The 18,237-nt window shown below is 51.2% G+C and overlaps 8 protein-coding genes across 8 annotated transcripts; 4 read left to right on the top strand and 4 right to left on the bottom strand.

Moving 5' to 3' along the window:
• Positions 1-111: 111 nt before the first annotated feature.
• Positions 112-1,040, top strand: ALG3 (Dol-P-Man:Man(5)GlcNAc(2)-PP-Dol alpha-1,3-mannosyltransferase; the record flags this gene model as incomplete). Its single annotated transcript, XM_037329179.1, has 2 exons — positions 112-270; positions 357-1,040. 2 exons carry the CDS (start codon positions 112-114, stop codon positions 1,038-1,040), a joined length of 843 nt encoding a protein of 280 aa, XP_037172137.1.
• Positions 1,041-1,531: 491 nt separating this feature from the next.
• On the bottom strand, positions 1,532-3,530 carry CGCA056_v013938 (putative transporter; the record flags this gene model as incomplete). Its single annotated transcript, XM_037329180.1, has 10 exons — positions 1,532-1,649; positions 1,702-1,786; positions 1,838-2,107; positions 2,162-2,258; positions 2,321-2,450; positions 2,504-2,631; positions 2,686-2,783; positions 2,842-3,098; positions 3,124-3,339; positions 3,511-3,530. The coding sequence occupies 10 exons, from the start codon at positions 3,528-3,530 to the stop codon at positions 1,532-1,534; spliced, it is 1,419 nt and encodes a 472-aa protein (XP_037171508.1).
• Positions 3,531-4,202: 672 nt separating this feature from the next.
• Positions 4,203-6,166, top strand: CGCA056_v013939 (Succinyl-CoA:3-ketoacid coenzyme A transferase 1; the record flags this gene model as incomplete). Its single annotated transcript, XM_037329181.1, has 7 exons — positions 4,203-4,491; positions 4,545-4,829; positions 4,878-5,064; positions 5,120-5,424; positions 5,475-5,586; positions 5,639-5,978; positions 6,032-6,166. 7 exons carry the CDS (start codon positions 4,203-4,205, stop codon positions 6,164-6,166), a joined length of 1,653 nt encoding a protein of 550 aa, XP_037171507.1.
• A 257-nt stretch (positions 6,167-6,423) lies between these two features.
• Positions 6,424-7,135, bottom strand: CGCA056_v013940 (uncharacterized protein; the record flags this gene model as incomplete). Its single annotated transcript, XM_037329182.1, has 2 exons — positions 6,424-6,942; positions 7,013-7,135. 2 exons carry the CDS (start codon positions 7,133-7,135, stop codon positions 6,424-6,426), a joined length of 642 nt encoding a protein of 213 aa, XP_037172017.1.
• Positions 7,136-9,028: 1,893 nt separating this feature from the next.
• CGCA056_v013941 (uncharacterized protein) lies at positions 9,029-9,810 on the top strand (the record flags this gene model as incomplete). The annotated part of the gene is made up of 3 exons (XM_037329183.1): positions 9,029-9,079; positions 9,401-9,671; positions 9,725-9,810. 3 exons carry the CDS (start codon positions 9,029-9,031, stop codon positions 9,808-9,810), a joined length of 408 nt encoding a protein of 135 aa, XP_037172018.1.
• An 858-nt stretch (positions 9,811-10,668) lies between these two features.
• On the top strand, positions 10,669-12,354 carry CGCA056_v013942 (uncharacterized protein; the record flags this gene model as incomplete). Its single annotated transcript, XM_037329184.1, has 2 exons — positions 10,669-10,750; positions 10,805-12,354. 2 exons carry the CDS (start codon positions 10,669-10,671, stop codon positions 12,352-12,354), a joined length of 1,632 nt encoding a protein of 543 aa, XP_037172015.1.
• A 338-nt stretch (positions 12,355-12,692) lies between these two features.
• On the bottom strand, positions 12,693-13,766 carry CGCA056_v013943 (Uncharacterized protein; the record flags this gene model as incomplete). Its single annotated transcript, XM_037329185.1, has 1 exon — positions 12,693-13,766. One exon carries the CDS (start codon positions 13,764-13,766, stop codon positions 12,693-12,695), a length of 1,074 nt encoding a protein of 357 aa, XP_037172016.1.
• A 758-nt stretch (positions 13,767-14,524) lies between these two features.
• ANKRD6 (Ankyrin repeat domain-containing protein 6) lies at positions 14,525-15,481 on the bottom strand (the record flags this gene model as incomplete). The annotated part of the gene is made up of 1 exon (XM_037329186.1): positions 14,525-15,481. The coding sequence occupies one exon, from the start codon at positions 15,479-15,481 to the stop codon at positions 14,525-14,527; it is 957 nt and encodes a 318-aa protein (XP_037172014.1).
• Positions 15,482-18,237: the final 2,756 nt, after the last annotated feature.

Raw genomic sequence — 18,237 nt, forward strand, 5'->3', positions numbered from 1 at the left:
GGAACCAAACAAAACAACTTTACCACCCGCAATCACCCTCTCACCTTCCCGATGGATGATGCGAATGCGAGAAAACTACAACAGACCGACGATCGCAAAGAAGAAAACAACATGTCGAAGCTCTCTCCGTCTCTGAAGGCTCTCATCAACGCGCCCTTTGCGCGCCCGGGGCAGGCTGCTGCGCCGTCGCATATTCGTGAGGTCTACCAGACAATCGCAAAGGGTGCCGCGGAGAAGAACGTCGGCGCAAAGCCGTGGCTTGCCATCTCGGTATGTCACCGCATCACGGATTCAATTGAACTTGTCAATTGAGTTTCATGCACATGAAGGGATCCCAGACTAACCCATTGTCCTAGGCCGCGACGACTTTTACTCTTAACTCCCCCGAATCTCTTGAATCCCTCTACAGCGTCGCTTCCAACAGCGGCCGCCCCGACAAGCGCGAAACAGCCGAGTTCATCCGTGAGATCGGATTGAAGTGCATCAGCTTCAACGGCATTCCGCGTACCATCAACTGCCTGAATGCATTCTACGCCAGCCTCCCGAAAGACGTTACCGCGCAACTGGAGACAAAGCCGACACGCGCACCCACCACCGAGAACCTCGGCGAGATCACAGCCCGCGGCCAGGGTCTCTGGGACTCAGTATACGCACCCTTTGAAGTCAAGCTCTACGAGAAGCTTGCGCAGTCGCATCCCGACTTGCCAGTCCACATTCTCAACAGCCACTACGCGGGTCTGCTGTCTGATCCCAAGGAGCGAGGGGGTCTTGCGACCACTGGCAGAGTCTTGACTTCTATTGTCGCTATTTCATGCTTGAGAGCGCAAACAGGCGTCGGTCCGCAAGTTCTGTCGCACGTCTTTGGACTGAGAAAGGCTTTCGAGGACGGCACTTTCAAGGCAGACAACCAGGAGGACATCGAGGGCGCGCAATGGCTGGCGAGCGACGAGGGCAGCGAGTGGATTCTGAAGTCGGTCGACAGCATTACGGAGGCCATCGGAGGCTCAAACTTTGCTCCAGCCCGTCAGTCCAAGTTGTAAAGAAAGGGATAAAATATTGTAAAATAATCAGCGGGGGCTACAGACCCAAAATGCGCCTAGAATCATGTTATTGAATGTCTATGCAGAGCCTCAGAGTGAAGTTGACATCCCATGTATCAGCATCTTCGGCCAATCGTACTATGAGAATAGTGCATATAGTTCAGATGACACAGAAATGCCCAATGGTGAGGCCACGATTTACCTCCGGTCTTTCGAGGCCCAAAGCTGCTCGACAAGTCTATTTTTCATGTCAAAAAGAGGATCTATGTAGATGAGAAGAGGAAGTGGCCGTGTATATGTTGAATATGACAATCAAAGTCCGTGTTGGTTGAGCAAAGCAATAGGAAAACTCCGTCTAGGTCATGGCACAAAGGAGAGGCTGAGGCCGTAATAATTTCGTGATCATTATACCATAGGCCTTTCAGTATTGAGCCTGTAAAACTCTATATATCCCCAGAGTATTGACTCCCTTATCTGATGCTGATGAGAGTTTACAGGACCATCTTGAACTCAGGCTCTCTATCGTCGCCCGTGCCGATGAACTGGTCGTACTTGCCCGCAGCCTTGTCGCGGTTAATCTTGGAACACCAAAGAACATTCAATAGTGTGCTGCAAAGATTGTCAGTGGGGGAACCTGAGGATTGGAACGAGGAAGACTTACGCAGCCCAAGCATAGCAAAGTAGTCCCAAGATGGTGGTGTGACCCTTGTGATAGTATGGGCCTTGGGTACTGGGATAGATGAAGGCTTTTCCAGAGGTTAGCGCAAACCCGAAGTCAGGGGACGGCGAGGACTTACTCGCAACAAAGCCTCCGCAGTTCGCGATTGCCAACTGCAAAGCCGACGTAGTTGCCCGCTTGTAGTGCCCGGCCGAGTTGTTCGAGTTCCAACTAAGAACGCACGGGACTGCACTGTACATTCCAATGGCCATGAGACAGGTCATTGCAAATCTTGTTTGGGGCGCAGTCACGTTGCCGATGACGGCGTAGCCAATGATCGAAATCGGCAGGACGGCGAGCATGAGCGGGCCGCGCACCCGGAGACGGTCCGACAAGAACGCAACAAGAACTTCAAGCCAAGTTAGAGAAGCTCCAATACAACCGCTATGAAAATAGAACTTACCTGTTACGGGAGTAGCAACAGCGTAGGGGATAACGGACCACAGCTGAGACTGGTTGGCGTTTGAGGCGATGTGGAGGTCATTGATGATGGTAGGGAGCTATATTCAAGCCCGTCAACACGTGTTGATCACCCCTGAGAAGTTCAAGCGACAAGACTTACGAAGAGACCAAAAGAGTACAGGCCTGAGAGGGTTGCGAAGTAAGCAGTCGAACTCAACCAGACTTGAAGGTTCAGAACGCCGCGACCAACTTCCGACCATCGAAACTTCTCCTCTCGCTCACTGGCCAGGCTAAGAAGTTTGTCAGCAACCATTGGAAAAAATTGAGAAGCAGCTTTTATTACTTGAACCTGTCCCCGGCGTGGCCTTGGAGTCTGACCAAGGCCCATTCTCGCTCTTCGGGCGTAAGAATCTTTGCAGTTGCGAGGTCGTTCGGGAGACCGAAAGCAGCGATAGTTCCGCACACAACTGTCTTAATCCAATGTTAGTAAAGCTTCACCTTTATTGTATATAAAGGAAAACTCACGATGAGACCTTCGATAATGAAGATCCATCTCCAACCCTCAAGATTTCCACTCGGGCCGATGGCAGAAAGTCCTCTAGCAAGAAGACCACCAAATGCGCCTGCGCCAACGTGTTAGTGGGCTCCTGAAGAAGTCGATGTGTAGCAAAAATGACTGACCCGACAGAGACGCTGCGGTGTAGAAAATGCCGATTCTAAGAGCGAGTTCTCCACGGGTGTAGAGACCGGACAGGTACAGAACCATTCCAGGTAGCAGTCCTCCTTCACACATCCCGAGAACGGCACGAACGGCGACAAAACTTCCGTAACTACGTACGAAACCGAGGCACATGGTAACAATACCCCATGCGATGGTCAGGAACGGAAGCCAAATTCTTGGCGAGACCTTCTTCAGGACGAGATTGCTTGGCAGTTCGCTAGGCATGCATTAGCGGTTGGTACGTGGAGACAGGGCGTCCATTCACAATGTCGGAGTGACTTTGGACGACAGAAATAACATGCCTGGCAATGTAAGTCGCATAGAAGACAGCCAAGCCTTGGTTGTATTGGATGTTGTTGATGCCGAGGTCCTCTTCGAGACCAATGATCTTCGCGTTGCCGACGTTGGTTCGATCGAGAAAGGAGCACAGGAACAGCAAGGCCAGGAGAGGCAGGACCCTGGTAGCCACAAACATGTTAGTTGATGTTCATCCCATTTAGGTTCGTTGATAGAATTCCGCTTGCCTTGTATCGACTTTGAAGAGCAAGGTCCTCGTCAGATGGGCTTGATGCTCCGCGTCAGCAGCCACCTGGCTTTCCGTGTGCTCGACCTTCGGGTCCATGTCGTACTCCTTGGAGTTACGAGTCATCTTGTCGGTGAACGGGATGAAAAGGGCAAAGACTTTTGACCAGGACACAAGAGGGTATCGCACTCAGGACAAACGACAAAAGGAGAAGCAAGAACGACGAGAACCTCAACAATGTGCCAAGCATAGACAAGGCTTGGAAAGTCTTGGGGACCCTCCCCCGTTTTTGAAGTCCATCTTCCCCAGACCCCAAATCTGCGGGGGCGGACGGACCCTACGGGAACGCGAACTATGCTTACCATCCCCAACCCTTCCTTACTATCCCCAGATTATCCATCTAGGAAGGTAGGTCAAGCTAGCCGTTAGCCGTATCGCGCCAATGAAAGCGGCTTTGTTTGACTCGCTGACCCGGAGCCTACTTCTGGCTGCCGAGAGCCCCAACAAATGCCGGGGATAGCCCCGCTCTGCAGACGTCAGCGTCCCTCGGGCCCTCCCCCTCATGCCGAACCCCCGGTCAGCGCGAAGTTGGAGACGGGATGGCGTCGGCGTGCAGAAGAACGCCCGATCGGCTCCGCCCTGGAGCTTGTCAAAAAGATGAGGTCGCGCCCACCTAACCCGAACCCAGAAATGCTACCGACAATCGGACCTGGATCTTTTCTTAGCTATCGTTCTTGCAGCTGGTGTCTCAGTGTCGCAAGTTTGAGATTTCGTTGAGGACAGAAACACAGATTCAAAATGCCTTCACTTACACGCCAATTGCGCTCAAGGGTGGTTGTCCGCGCCACAGCCGCTCTCTCTGCGGCACCATCTATCTGCGCGCAACCTCAGCGCTTCCCCCGCGCAAAGGCTACTGGAGCCGTGAGCTGTCGAGCTCTTACTACAACATCAATCCGAAGATCTGCGAAGGCGCCGAGTGTCAAGAGAGGCGGGTCGAAGCTCTATGCTTCCGCGGACAAAGCTGTCGCGGACATCAAGAGCGGATCGACGATTCTCAGTTCTGGCTTCGGACTTTGCGGTGTTGCTGGTGAGTGCGAGCGCAATGAAGCGACTATTGGCCATCACTGACATGAATCGAAGACACTCTGATTGCCGCGCTGAACCGCAGGGGACCCGAGAACCTTCACTCTTTGACAGCAGTCTCGAATAATGCCGGAATTGAGGGAAAGGGTGGCTTGGCTATCCTCACAAAGTCTGGTCAAGTCAACAACCTCATTCTCTCATTTCTTGGAGCCAATAAGGCTCTTGAAAAGGCATACTTGACAGGAAAGATTGGCATCGAGCTGTGTCCCCAGGGCACCCTCGCTGAGAGAATCCGTGCTGGTGGTGCTGGCATTCCCGCGTTCTTCACGCCCACTGGTGCACGTAGGTAGATCGCCGACGCCTGTTTGGTCATATGGCTGACTCTTCTAGACTCGTTGGTCCAGACTGGTGACATCCCCGTTAGACTTGATGCGTCAGGCGCCGTTACGGAACGTGGCAGGACGAGAGAGACAAGGGAATTCAATGGCAAGACGTACCTCATGGAGACTGCTTTGACCGGAGATGTCGCCATTTTGAGGGCATGGAAGGCCGACACGGCTGGAAACTGCGTCTTCAGGTAGGCTTTGTGAATTCAACCAGATAAAACTAGAGCTAACCTAAGCAACCTGCAGATACACCACCAAGGCGTTTGGCCCCATCATGGCAAAGGCCGCGACCGTCACTATCGTCGAAGCAGAGCACATCGTTGAAGCTGGTGAGATCGATGCCAACGACGTCGACCTCCCCGGTATTTTCGTGGACCGAATCGTCCCCGCGACCGCCGAGAAGAACATTGAGATCCTGAAACTGAGAGCCGAGGATGGCGAGGGCGAGAACCTGTCCAAGGCCAAGAACGAGGCCCAGGAACGCCGCAACCGTATCGCCAGGCGAGCGGCCAAGGAGCTGAAGGAGGGTTTCTACGTCAACCTCGGTGTTGGTAAGTTAGCCTGTCCGCCGAACCAGGAATAGTGTCGCTGACAATCGCAGGCATTCCCACTCTTGCTCCCTCTTTCCTACCTGCTGAGCGCAAGGTCTGGATCCAGTCCGAGAACGGTATTCTCGGCATGGGTCCCTACCCCACGAAAGACGAGGTCGACCCGTAAGTGGCGTCATTCTGAATAACAGTGGGCTAAGGCTGACATCATTGAAAGTGATATCGTCAACGCTGGCAAGGAGACCGTCACCCTCGTGCCCGGAGCCTCAACGTTTGATAGCGCCGAGTCTTTCGGCATGATCCGCGGCGGCCACGTGGATGTCTCCATTCTCGGAGCGCTGCAGGTCAGTGCCATTGGTGACTTGGCCAACTACATGATCCCCGGAAAGGTGTTCAAGGGTATGGGCGGCGCCATGGACTTGGTTTCCAACCCGGATAACACCAAGATCGTTGTCGCCACAGAGCATGTTGCCAAGGATGGCTCTTCGAAGATCGTGCAGGACTGCAGCCTGCCTCTGACTGGTGCTCGCGTGGTTAGCACTATTATTACTGATTTGGTGAGTCGTGATTGGAAATATTGTGCTGCAAACAGTTGCTAACGTACCCAAAGTGTGTTTTCGAGGTCGATCGCAAGAACGGAGGATTGACTTTGACTGAGGTTGCACCGGGCGTTGACGTCGAGGAGGTACGCGCGAAGACAGATGCCTCGTTCAAGGTTGCAAAGAACCTAGAGACAATGGAGTGAGCAGTATTTGTATCAAAATGTTAGAGATTATTTGAGATACCAATTAGAAGTAATGCGACATGAAAGTAATAAAATCATTGAATGATTGTGTTGAAGTATGAACCATAATAATACATTAACATCTATGTGCATCCCAAAACATAAAGTCCAAACTGTCATAAGCTCATGCAGGCTTTCAGGGTATCGTCCAAATTGTGGCGTTCCGACAGCTTCGCATACCGATTACGTCGTGATTGATAGGAGACAAGGAAACGCGCTTAGTCGCTACTGGAACTGGAGCTTCCGCTGAGACCGCGCTTGTGGTGCTTGTCCTTCTTGTGCTTCTTCTCCTTCTTATGCTTCTTGCCGGCGTGCTCCAACATGTTGGCACCGACTGCGCCGGCGATAGCACCACCGAGAGTACCGAGCAGGCCGCCTCCGGCCTTGTGCGCAGCCCATCCGGCAGCTCCGCCGCCGACTAGTGTCGCGCCAAGGCCACGCTCGCCATCAGGACCGACAGGCCCATTGGGGTCGTACTGGCCTGGACCGCCCTGCTGTCCATAGCCCTGTTGTCCATAGCCTTGCTGGCCGTGTTGTTGCTGACCATATTGTTGTTGTTGAGGGTAAGGAGAGTGACCGCGGTTGTCATGTCCAGAGGAGTAACCCTGGCTGTGGCCTTGACTCTGGGCGTAAGTGGGCTGTTGGGGGCCGCCGTATCCGTGCTGCTGGGGAGCGTTGTAGCCACCACCCTGCTGGTACGGCGAGTGTGACTGTTGAGGGTAGCCGCCTTGCTGCTGCTGTTGAGGAAGACATCAGCATTTGCCAAATGACGCCGGGATCCAAAACAATTATAATTTGGGTGCTTACTTGAGGAGCGTAGCTTGGCTGCTGGGGATAACCAACCTGTTGGCCATATCCCTGCTGTTGATAGCCCTGGTTGTAACCCTGCTGGCCGTGGCCACTGTTGCCGTAGTAGTCGTTCGAAGACATAGTACTGTGGAAGATGTTTGATGGAATGTTTAGATGATTTGAGGTCGAATGTCGATATGGGTCGAAAGGGCTGAAGAGTCGAATGCTTGATGATAATGATGATGTCTCCCAAGTCAGCAGAGGGGAAACAGCTGAGCTTTAAAAAGCGCCAAACGTAAGGCAGGATTCAACAGGAGCTAGCGTAGAAACGGAGCTCGCGGAGATTGCCAAGGAGGGGCCTGAATGCATGCAGAACGGGAGAATGCTTCTCACCCTCCGCTGAGAGCAGTGCCCCGTTTCCGCTGCCCCTCATCGCTCTCTTCGTCACTTGCAGGTGGCGCAGTGACTGCGCGGGGTGCCTTGCCAGCCATGTCTGGGGACTTTGGTGTGTGCCAGCCACGGTCGCTTAGCTGATTCGATGGGAAACTTAGCAGTCTTAGCCACCCAAATGACGCGACCTGCAAAGCCACTCGCTTTCGGCTTCTCGCGTCCGAGGCGGCAATCCAGGAACTCGCGCCTCAACCGTGTCTCCGCTGGCTGGCATCAGTCTTGTAAACGTTGCTCGGCTCTGAGTCTTTGCAAGGTCTCTTGCTGCAGAAGCCGTTTTCGCTGGACATTGTTCGACGAACGCAGCCACATGTCAGCTACATTGCTGAATGTTTCATGGCGCAACGGCTAGCCAGTGTCCCGGTGATCACCAAACGTTCGGACGAACCACTGACCAGTGGCCTGTCACTGCCATTGGACCGGTCGGTCGCATCAGCAGCCCGAGCCAAGATCAGCGAACGCATGGTAACCGGAGGTCTGGAGGACCCCAGGCACAGGGAACTGTCGCCCAGAGCTGTAGAGCTGAACTGGTGCCAACAGTCGGCCTCTCCGACCATACCGGTTGTGGGGCCGATTGGCCACGCTGTCTCCGGCTGTGTGCCCTTCCTGGGCGGTTGACTGATACGCGGGTCCGCGGAAGTTTGGCAGAGCATTAGTTCATTGGCTGTGAAGCCGTCAGATATCCCGTGATTCCTGGAAGGATCAGCAGGTAAGCTCGTCTCCAGCCGAAGCTAGAACATTTCTGGAAAACCAAGGTCTCACAGCCAAGGCTCAGCTCAAGTCAGTCGTAATGCTGGGCATTCTCCGAATGATTTTTGACGTGCTTACGTAGCTCTGATTTTGAAGGGCTTTACAGAACTTGTCGAACCCAAAGCGGTCTTTGCGGAATATTCCAACTGCCCTTGACTCTCTTTGCGGGGTCGGCCCTATCTCAGTTGATGGCTCCGACGCCACGACCGTTAGCGGCCGCCAATGAATCATAGCGTGTATTTGGCTCCGAACGTCTTTACATGCTATTTTGGGGTGACTGTAATGATGACGGCATAAGGTGGAATTCTCCAGTTGTGTTGCATATAGGTATGCGCTGCATGAAACAGAAAAGGCTCAATTAAATCTCTCCCTGGTTACAGTCTCCATACCTGTCTACCTAGTAAGCATCGATTGAGCAACATTCCAAGAATGGGAAGCAGTATGACACATTCAAACGGCCTTGCAAGCCGAAAATACGTGAACTGGGACGTATGTGGTGTCGATAAGGCCCCGCCGAATGAAGATGAAGACATCGAAATAGTGTTCAAGCTCATCAATGAGCAACAACGGAGGACACGGAACAAGACTCATCACGGTCATGACGCAACTCACGAGAGAAAATAAGGCATTGTCAAGGCCGAGTTTACCATTTCGAATGATCTAGAGTATCTGAGACAGACTGAGTTGTTACGATGTGGGGGCGAGGACCCTGTTGCTTGTCAATACAGCTCAGAGCCGAGAAACTCGGGTCTTGACGAAGCCTTCAGCCTTCAACCAGATACCAGCATCAGCTGAAAAAAATACCAGAGTCGCATTCCACAGCCACGTGTCTTCGAAATGAAGCTCTTCAATGTTGAGGGTGACACTTCGATGCAGGCAAAGAATGCCGTACGCATGACATCGAGTTCAACAGTGCGCCTGCCATTGAGCTTGCCGACGCCAAGACCACCAAGGAGATTTTCCAGTTGCGTCTGAAGCAGGAAAGAGCTGTATAATCATCTCAATACTCGACAGGATGCGGAGCTGCAAATGGCTTGAGACAAGCTTCGAGATTTTCACCTCGAATCAGCGAGGCAGTTTTCGCAAGCTGCTTACCGATTTTGGAACTACGTGATGAAGTGTTCTCCGTGCCGCCGAGTGCCACACAGACAAAATCGTACGAAGAGACGGTCGAGCCAGGATTAAAACGTCTTACAATAGTGGCTGCAGAACTTTTACACCAATCACGAGGCCGAGTGCCTGTTCCGGATTCAACTGCTAGAGGGTCGGGAAGAGCAGGCCGTCGAGTACACAGGACAGGCGTGGGACGAGGAAAAGTACCCATGGCAGCAGAGACGGTCGCCAAGCTTGTCATTCCACGTCAAAATATTTTTTTACTTTGAAAGGAAGCCGTTCTGGGAGGTTTACATGCGGGCTGATCCCTGGCACGGACTGAAGAGCTTGCAGTCGCTAGGGAGTCCGAACAGGCTCATGCGTGTTGGTACGTTTCTTGTCCAAACGTCTCGCTGCGGCTTTGAGTGCTGACATCTGCAGTCTATGCCGCCAGAAGCAAATTGCGCCGTGAGTTGAATGGAGTCAAGAAAGTCAACGTCTCGAACGTCGATGAGATACCAAACTGAGGCGTGAGGGGAGACACCAGATGAACTGCCTCTCAGTTGAGCCCGTCCTGATGTGAGGTCAGGGATTTATCCAAACATCAGAATACAAGTTTCGTGTGGTTTGAAAGCATTGCACACTTACATGTGACATCTACCCCGCATATAGATGATGTTTTGATTGCTCCTCAGAGATGCGCCAGGGCGTGCTGCTCAGATGTCTGAGCTCATGCTGCCAAGAGTGAGCACGACGGCTTCATTTTTCTCGAGGATCCAACGTCGCGCTCCTCAAAGGTCACGCAACACGTTTTGGTCAGAATTCTGCACCGGATGTTCCTTCGATGCTGACTGGAGACTTGCTGCTTTTCCCAAATTCAGACAAGTTCCAGAGACCATTCGCGTTTGACCGAGGACGCAGTTTGAGCCCTCATGCAAGTGAGGACCTTAAAAATCCGGGGTGGCACTATCGCGAACAATGAGTGGTTCATTAGCAGACAGAAATGAAAACTTCCAGTGTGCTGATTGGTTTCAAAGTTGATTCAAGCTCATAGTTCAACTGGAGGTCGTCTGGGAGCTATGCTGGTGATGGGATGAAGATCTGAGCGCGATGCGACACCGACGAAAAAGGTATGGAGCTTGGATCACTTGGCAATGTTTCCTTGTGACCCCGTCCATGCGGGCTGTGAAGGACCGAACCCCGCGATACTGAAGCTCAAATACAGCATTAGGCCCTGGACGAGGTTTCGTTCCGGCTCTTGATGGCAAAACCGGAAAAGTCTTCGGAGATCTATCACTGATCAGGAAGCCTGGAGCTTTCTCAGAAGTCTACGCGTCCCTGAATCTCGAAGCTCTCCTGAAGTTGCGCGCGGGCTCAACAGCAATATGGCCACCACAACTCTCACTGCTAAAGAAGGTCAAGATGCCGCGGTACAACCCAGTCCGTACACAATCGTCCGCAAGACCAGTAAGTCTAGTGTCCGCAAAACGACGAGCAAATACTATACTAACTATCTTGTAGCTCAAGTGGATCGCATGTTCTATGTCTATCATCGCCTAGGAATTCAAGCAAACGTCTTGGTTGCGGCTCGCTACGCCTCAGCGAAGACCGGTCAAAATCTCGACCTGTCAGATGAGACGGTTTTTGCAGCTCTTCATGCCGTCGTTACCAAGTGCCCAGAGCTTGGCCTGGTTGGTGTCAAAGAAATGAACGAAGATGGCAAGCACTTTCTTTCTTTGGCCTCACTTAACACAATCAACCTCGACAGCTGCGTTGAGTTCATCGACCACAACGTTCCACCCCTGGGCTCAGACCTATTCGAGAAGCTCCACAGCGAGTGGCTCTGGGCTGATGGAGAGGTGAGACCTGGTCAGCCATGGTGGAAAGTGCTCATTCTCGGACGCCGAGATGTCGTCTTCCTGTTTCATCATCTCGTCTGCGACGGCTCATTTGGCATGACCTTCCACCGCGAATTTCTCGCGTCACTCAATGCCGCAGCCGCCTCTGGAATGAGACAACAAGCTCCTCGGGAGGTTCACTTGAACCCTGAAAGAATGAGACTGAATGAGAGAGTCAAAAACACCATCCGGAAGAAGCCATCCGCGCTTGGTGTCATCTATAACTTCCTAAGCTTTGCCTTCCTCCGGTACTTCTACTCAAAAGCCCTCTTCTTTACGGACTTTGCCCCGCCCAGGAAGTTCCTAAAAGATTCCCTGGGCAACCCATTGCCGCAAGAACGAACCTCGACACAGGTCTACAACTATCGCATCCCCGCTCAAAAGATGGAATCTATTCTAGCTGCCTGCCGTAGCCACGGGACAACTTTCACGCCTTTGCTTATGGTCTTGATCACTGGCACTTTGGCAGCGGACCACTATCGCAAGGCCAAGGTCGGATTCACACGTTACGCAGTCGACATGCGACCAGTCTGCGACTTTGAGGATTTGGCAGCTGGGCAAGGCAAGATGCTCAACTTGGCTGCCAGTGTGCCAGAGAAGGAGCGTCTTGGGAAATACCGAAAAGTACTCCCCACAATGTTTTCCGGCGATGGCATTCAACAGGCTAGAGCATACCTTGACACAAAGGAAACTTGGAAACTTGTTTGCGACTACGGAAAGCGAATGCAGAAGTTCCGCAAGGGCGGCACCAAGTCTAAGCTTTGCAAGTCTTGGCTGAGCGGAAACACCATGGGCCCGACACTTGAGGAGTTTGTTAACAAGTCTCTGCCTTCGATGAATGTGGTCATGCAGAACAGCTTCTCAGTTTCAAACCTAGGTGCACTCAAAGCCACTACGGTATCGGCTGGTGGAGAGGAGCCGGCGGTGAGGATCGAGGACGTTCAATTCTCTACCGCTTCTCCTCACGGCGCTGTTGGATATCATGGTATAGTCTTCAATGTCGCTGGTATGGCTGGCGGTGATACGGTTATCAATGCGTGCACTGAGGCGGGCATGGCTCCTGATGGCTTGGTCCGCTCTGTTCTTGATGGCGTCATGGCGAGAATTGATACCCTGTTGTTACAACAGAATACCTCGTCTGAAAAGGAGAGAAAGGCTAGAAGTCAGGTGTGATCGTGGGCTATGAGATGCCATAGAGATTTTCATGTTCACCACGACGAGATGGCTAACATCGGTGTCGTGTAATCTCCCAACAAAGTAGTCTAATATTGAGTGTTCCTTGTAACTGGATGATTTAGGCATGACAAAGGCTTCATCAGCGCGATGGCCCATGTTACTCTTGTTCTTTAGTTGTAAATGCAAGAAACCTAAGCTTTCGAACGCCACGGGGCAGAATCACTATTGAAGTTGGCTTGACGTCCCGTTTACATATATACTAAAATGGAATCTGACCGACGCAGTAAACAGGCACAGCCGACAACCACACATTAAAAGAAGCTTCATGGTAGGACCTACTTGTTTCCATGCAGAGGGAATTGCACATAATCAGAAAGCTCAATGACGGCGATGCCGAAGCCGAACTGCCTTTCACGGTCGAGCTTCAATAGCCTCGGAATTTCCGCCTTTTCGATCTTGTTTTCGATGAGTCCGTGTCGGATCATGAAGTCGATCATCACCAGCGCAGAATTCGGTTTCCATCGCCCATGCAGCAAGCTTTCTCTGATTTCGTCGATCCCCATTAGCTTGAAAGTCTGGCCTTCCTTTCCTTTGATTTTCTCGTCATTGACCCTGAGATCGTACGCTTTCCTGATGCCTGGCTCAGGCAGGCCAGCATAGCCTTTTTCCCATCTCTCATCGCGCACGTCGAAGAATTGAATGGTGGGAATATCCGGGCTCTGACGCATTAACTCAGGCCAATGACGTGGATATCCCTTTGATTCTTGTTTCTTCTCCTTCTGGATGCACTCAAGGATCGTTTTGTGGCTCGGTGTAAAACCACCAGCTGCAGCTTGATCGAGTAGTCCGGGGAAGTTTGGTTGCGTGTCAGGGCGCTGAGACACCCACACCTGAAAGCCCTTTGCTTTGGTGATCTTGTAGACGTTGAGATGTGCGCCGGTCGTAAGGATACCGAAGATCGGGACAAGGTCGCACCAAATCCCTTCCCTGAAAAGCTTTCTGAAATTTTCATCTTCCTCGATCAGAGGCCATGATTCCTGATCGTTATATAGCCATTTTGTGTCCTTCTTCACCCACTGAGGTAAGTTGCCGCCTGGAATCTCGTCAAGCTTGTCTACTATTTCCTTCCAGGCATAATTAAGCTGAATTGTTCCCGTTGTTGGGTCGATGGGTGGGTTGATCAACCGGATCTGTTTTGACAACCAGTCGAAGTCGAGCCATCTACTGTTTGCCCTTTCGAGCCACTTGACATTCTCTTCAAGAACAATTCCGAATGCCTTCCAAGGAGAGGTCGGGTTCGTGGGGTCTTTGAGACAAAACTTCCATTCTGTGCCTTTAATCTGGAACCTGTTGACATCCTTGACAAGCTCGACAAGATTCTCATAACGGTAGCTTTTTGTATTCGGCATTGGATCCGTTTCAATGTTCAAGCGTTTTGTAACAGGCTGTCGAGTGAGATTTGCGCTTTGATGAAAGACAGAGTTGAAATGGTAATTTTGGTACGCTGCTGTCTCGTCCTTGGCGATATACAATCGTGTTGCGGAATATTTAAGGCAACTTTAGGATGGTAGATCCGAAGGAGATAAAAGAATGGATGAATGGCGTAGCGTTCAAGAACACATTCTTTGACTCGACACAAGCTCTTTTGAAAGTAGATTCGAGGTCTTACCCTTTTTGGCTCTTGGGTTAACGGACCCTCCGGTCGTGCTGCAACAAAGAAAACGTTCTGCTGCCAGCCAAGCTTACCCAAAAGGCTGTTCGTGGGTACCTCCATACCAAGAGGATAGCTTTAAAACGTCCACAAGTGAACGTCACTGAACAGCCCTGATAACAGGCTGACAGTGAGCGAAAAGTCTGGCGGACTCAATAGCTCAAGGTCTGGGCTGTGATTTGGTAGGGACACGAATCCCGCTGTTTCGAAAAATCTTGAACTCCCATCAGCACAGCTTCCTAGGTTCCTCACTCTGCTCAGGTGAATATGCTCGACTTAGGGAGCCTCCGGCATTTTTCAGGCCCCTCCCTACCAGTCAGCTCCAACCCGCAGCTGGCATGACGTTCACACGAAGTAGGGATGGATTTGCAGCTCTGTAGTGATGACCGGTCAAAGATGAACTTGTTCGCGGATCTGGATGCTTTTTTCAGAATGTCGACTAATTGTACCGTCAACCTAGTTTGAGAACTCATCTGCATCCATCGTTGCTAAAATATCGTAGTGAGACCACCGGTCCCAGGGGGATTTGGAGATCTGATCTTTCAGAATATCGACGTTTTCGTCCACCGATTCAATTGCCGCCTCCCACATTCTTTCCCGAACTTGGACCCTGACTGCTTGGTATGTTTGAACAGCCTTCCATTCTTTCCATTCCTCATTCTCCTTTATAATCTGTGCTATCGCCGCAGAGGCGCCTCGCAGGTCTTCTTCTACAAGATATTGTCGTGCCCACTCTAGTCTGGCGACGTCATGTTGTAAGTTGCGATTTCTGACCTGTGTGTACAAACACACGAAAGCTTCCTTCTCTTCTGAGGTTGGTCTGCGCGCAGACCCAAGTTTCCATTCTGGTTGATGCAAAGTGCCAATGAACAGATCCCAGGGAGTATCGCCGTCAGAATCTTTCATGTCTACTCTGACTTGAGGTAAATACATTTTACCCAGGCTCCGAAGGACTTCAATTTCCCCATATGCAGCAGCGACGTGAAGGACATTTCCCTCTAGTCCCTGTGGAGAATCAGTTTCGGCGCCTGCCTTCAAGAGATATTTCGCAACCTCTGGCTGATTAGTGCGAATGGCCCGAAACAATGGTGTGTCGCCATCACCACTACGCTCGTTGATTCCAGCACCTGCTTTCACAAGCAACTGAATCTTTTCCTTTGTAGCTTGTCTACTAACGTTGGAATCCTCTAGGCAGTGCAATGCCGTATTGCCAGATGCATCTTTAACTGCTGGTGAGGTGCCTGCATCGAGCAGAACCCTGATTATGCCAGCGGGATCTTTCTCAGGCTCGTTTTCTGGACATGCGGCATAGTGCAAGGCCGTTGATCCATCCGATGCTGCAGCTTTTACCGAACAACCGGCCCCAAGCAGACACCTAGCGACATTCATATGCCCCATGTTAATAGCTTCCATAAGAGGGGTTCTCCCGAAAAAGTTCAATTGGTCCACGTTAGAGCCGAGATGAATAAGCTCTCGTACGGCTACGATATTGCCATGACTCGCCCCAACATGTAGTGGCGTCTGGCCTTCGTAGTTCCACTCACTCAATGCCCATGAATATTGTTTAAAGGCCTGTTGGATTGATTCCCGGATTGTCTCTTCGTTGCTGATCAAGGTTGCCGCTTGGTGTAGCGGTGTCTGAACTGCCTGGACAGTGTCTCCGCCAAGCTGTACTACCTTGTGTTGTGCTTGAGATTCTTGAGACGTCATGTGTGGCCTGCCTGTAAGTTGACTTTGCGCGTTGAAAGCACACTTCCTGCTTATTGATAAGTTGATGGATTTTGACCAGGAAAATGACACATTTCGTAATTAATACTTATTGATATGTGACTTTGCAATCTCTCCGTCCCAAAACTGCACCAGAAATTCTAGCACGTCTGGTGTTCCAGCAGTGATAGCCCACTTTGCGAATGTCAGCCACTGTATGCCATCAGCGCTTTGATATCCCATGAAACGCTTACCTCGAGGAGTGTCAATCCTTTAGAGTCACAATCATCGGGATATATGTTGCCTTTTCTTATGATCAAATGCTGCACTTCCGCTCTTGACTGGTCTTGAAAGATGTGCCATATGGTTGCACCATCTGCCAGGATTCTGATTGGACGTAATGAAGCGCTCAGTGCAGATAAACTGCCCATAGAGCTCTGAAGTGAAAAGCTTTGGGGCCAAAGCCAGGTTGGAAACTTGTAGTTGACCGTTATCGAGCCTTTCTGATTCTTCCCACAACTCGATTCGGTGCATTTGGTTGCATTCCGAAACAAGATGCTACTGTCCGATGTCACAGAGAAAGAGCCCAGTATGTTGCCTGCCCAGCCATCATAGCCAAAAGATGACTGCTTAGAGGCATGGCAACGACACAAGCAATTACGTGAGCACTTGTTTTCCATTGACAATTTGGCCTTGAAACCCATGCCGTCCTCAATGGGCCGTGGTTGGACGTCGGAGGTCAACTCTCGCGTAACTGATGTAAGTTGACCTACCCTTTCTGGTAAAGCTTGATCTGAATTTAGAACTAGCTGTGGAAATTTGTATTCGGTAGTGTGAGGTGTGATCAGGGGGAGGTTTCCCACCGTTGGAGCCACACTCCTCGAGCATTCATGGGCACGAGGAATGTGGCCTGTTGACTGAATAGTGAGGCTCTCAACACGAAGTGCCATCCGCCTGGCCATCAGTTACCAGCACTTATGAACATCCTTTCGTGGATGACGCTCTACGCACGTAGTTTCTTCCAGGTTCATGTTCATCAGAACAAGATGCAGGGTGTCTCTAGCATCACGTATCTTATCACGACAGTCCGCAAGATCTTTTTGCAAGAATAAGTATCTTGTCTTCCTCGCTTTGACGTTGCCATCTTCGTCGGTTCGCGTGACACGGCGATGCAAGTTCTGGAGGCCTTCGACAGTTTTCTCGAGCCGTTCTTTCGCTAGTTTGAGATCCAGAGATTCAGCCTGGCGTCCGTGGGAGATATATTGTTGCTTTTCAGCGGCCTTGACTGCAGGTGCAAGACTTTGAATCTATGGAAGTGGAAAATTAGGACGCATGTTCTTATCAAAATCTCCGTGGCACTTTTGGATAGCGACTTTGTCCAACGTGATTTGCAACTAACCTCGAAGTCTAGCGATTGTAGTTCGCTGCCTATCTTCGGGATGTCTCGGAGAACGTTGACGATGTGGCGGCCGGCCACTAATGCTTGGCTGATAGCGATAAAGCTCGATACGGCCCCAACCACCTCCATCGTGTTGGCCAGCCTCTGCGATCCGGAGTGCTATCCGTCAGACTGTGCGTGTAAGGGGATGTATATGGAAGAAAACTTCAATGACTCGACTGGTGGGAGACGTGGATCATAAATGCGCCGCCAACATGTGAGGATGTTGGCGCTTAGATGTGGACTGCTATTGTGCGGAGCCCAATCATAACAGCCCATGTGAGTGGCCAAATGCAAGGCCCGGTGGCTGTACGTGTTGGTGGTGTTGGTGCCTATGAGACGCGCAAAGATCCACGCCGCATGGTAAGGGGCTCGCACCCGATCACTCAGCTTGCAACCCTCCAGGTATATTCATCCGGACTGGAGTATTACCCGCATTTTGACTAGATTTGTCAGCGTTGAGTCTCTCGCTCCCTGTGGCCTGCCTGTAGGCAAAGGAGCCTCGCTTCAAACCCCGTTTCTTTCGACGAATTACGCAGCCTAGCCGTCATGAAGGATCAAAGCACGCAATTTCGACCGTAGCGGTCTTAGAAGAACTGTATTTTTCCGATAGAAAAATACGACGCAGAGTTCCTATTGAAACGAACTGATTGCGCGAGAGTCAAATAAAGAAAGGGGTATAGTGTGACTGATCCTTTCTCGAAACCCACCAGAGCAAAATTCCAATTCCGAAAACGATATACCGTAGTGGAAAGAACGAAAACTCCAAGCTGCAAAAACGAGATTCCAAATTCAAATGCATAGGAAAAAAAGAAACGCAGGTTACAAACGACCCTTGACCCTCCAGTACGCCCCTCCGAGTAGTTACAATCCCAATCCCCTTTCCCGAAAGAACACACCAAATTGTCTCTCGCAACGAGCCACAGAAACCGTAGGCATTTCCATGCAGAAATTAACCGAGAGGATGAAGATTGGAACTAGGCCAAAGAGCAGAAACGCGACCATGTTCGGTGGAGCTTTCCTC

This window comes from Colletotrichum aenigma (assembly GCF_013390185.1).
Source record: "Colletotrichum aenigma strain Cg56 chromosome Unknown KSG_Cg56_contig10, whole genome shotgun sequence".
Classification (NCBI taxonomy): domain Eukaryota; kingdom Fungi; phylum Ascomycota; class Sordariomycetes; order Glomerellales; family Glomerellaceae; genus Colletotrichum; species Colletotrichum aenigma.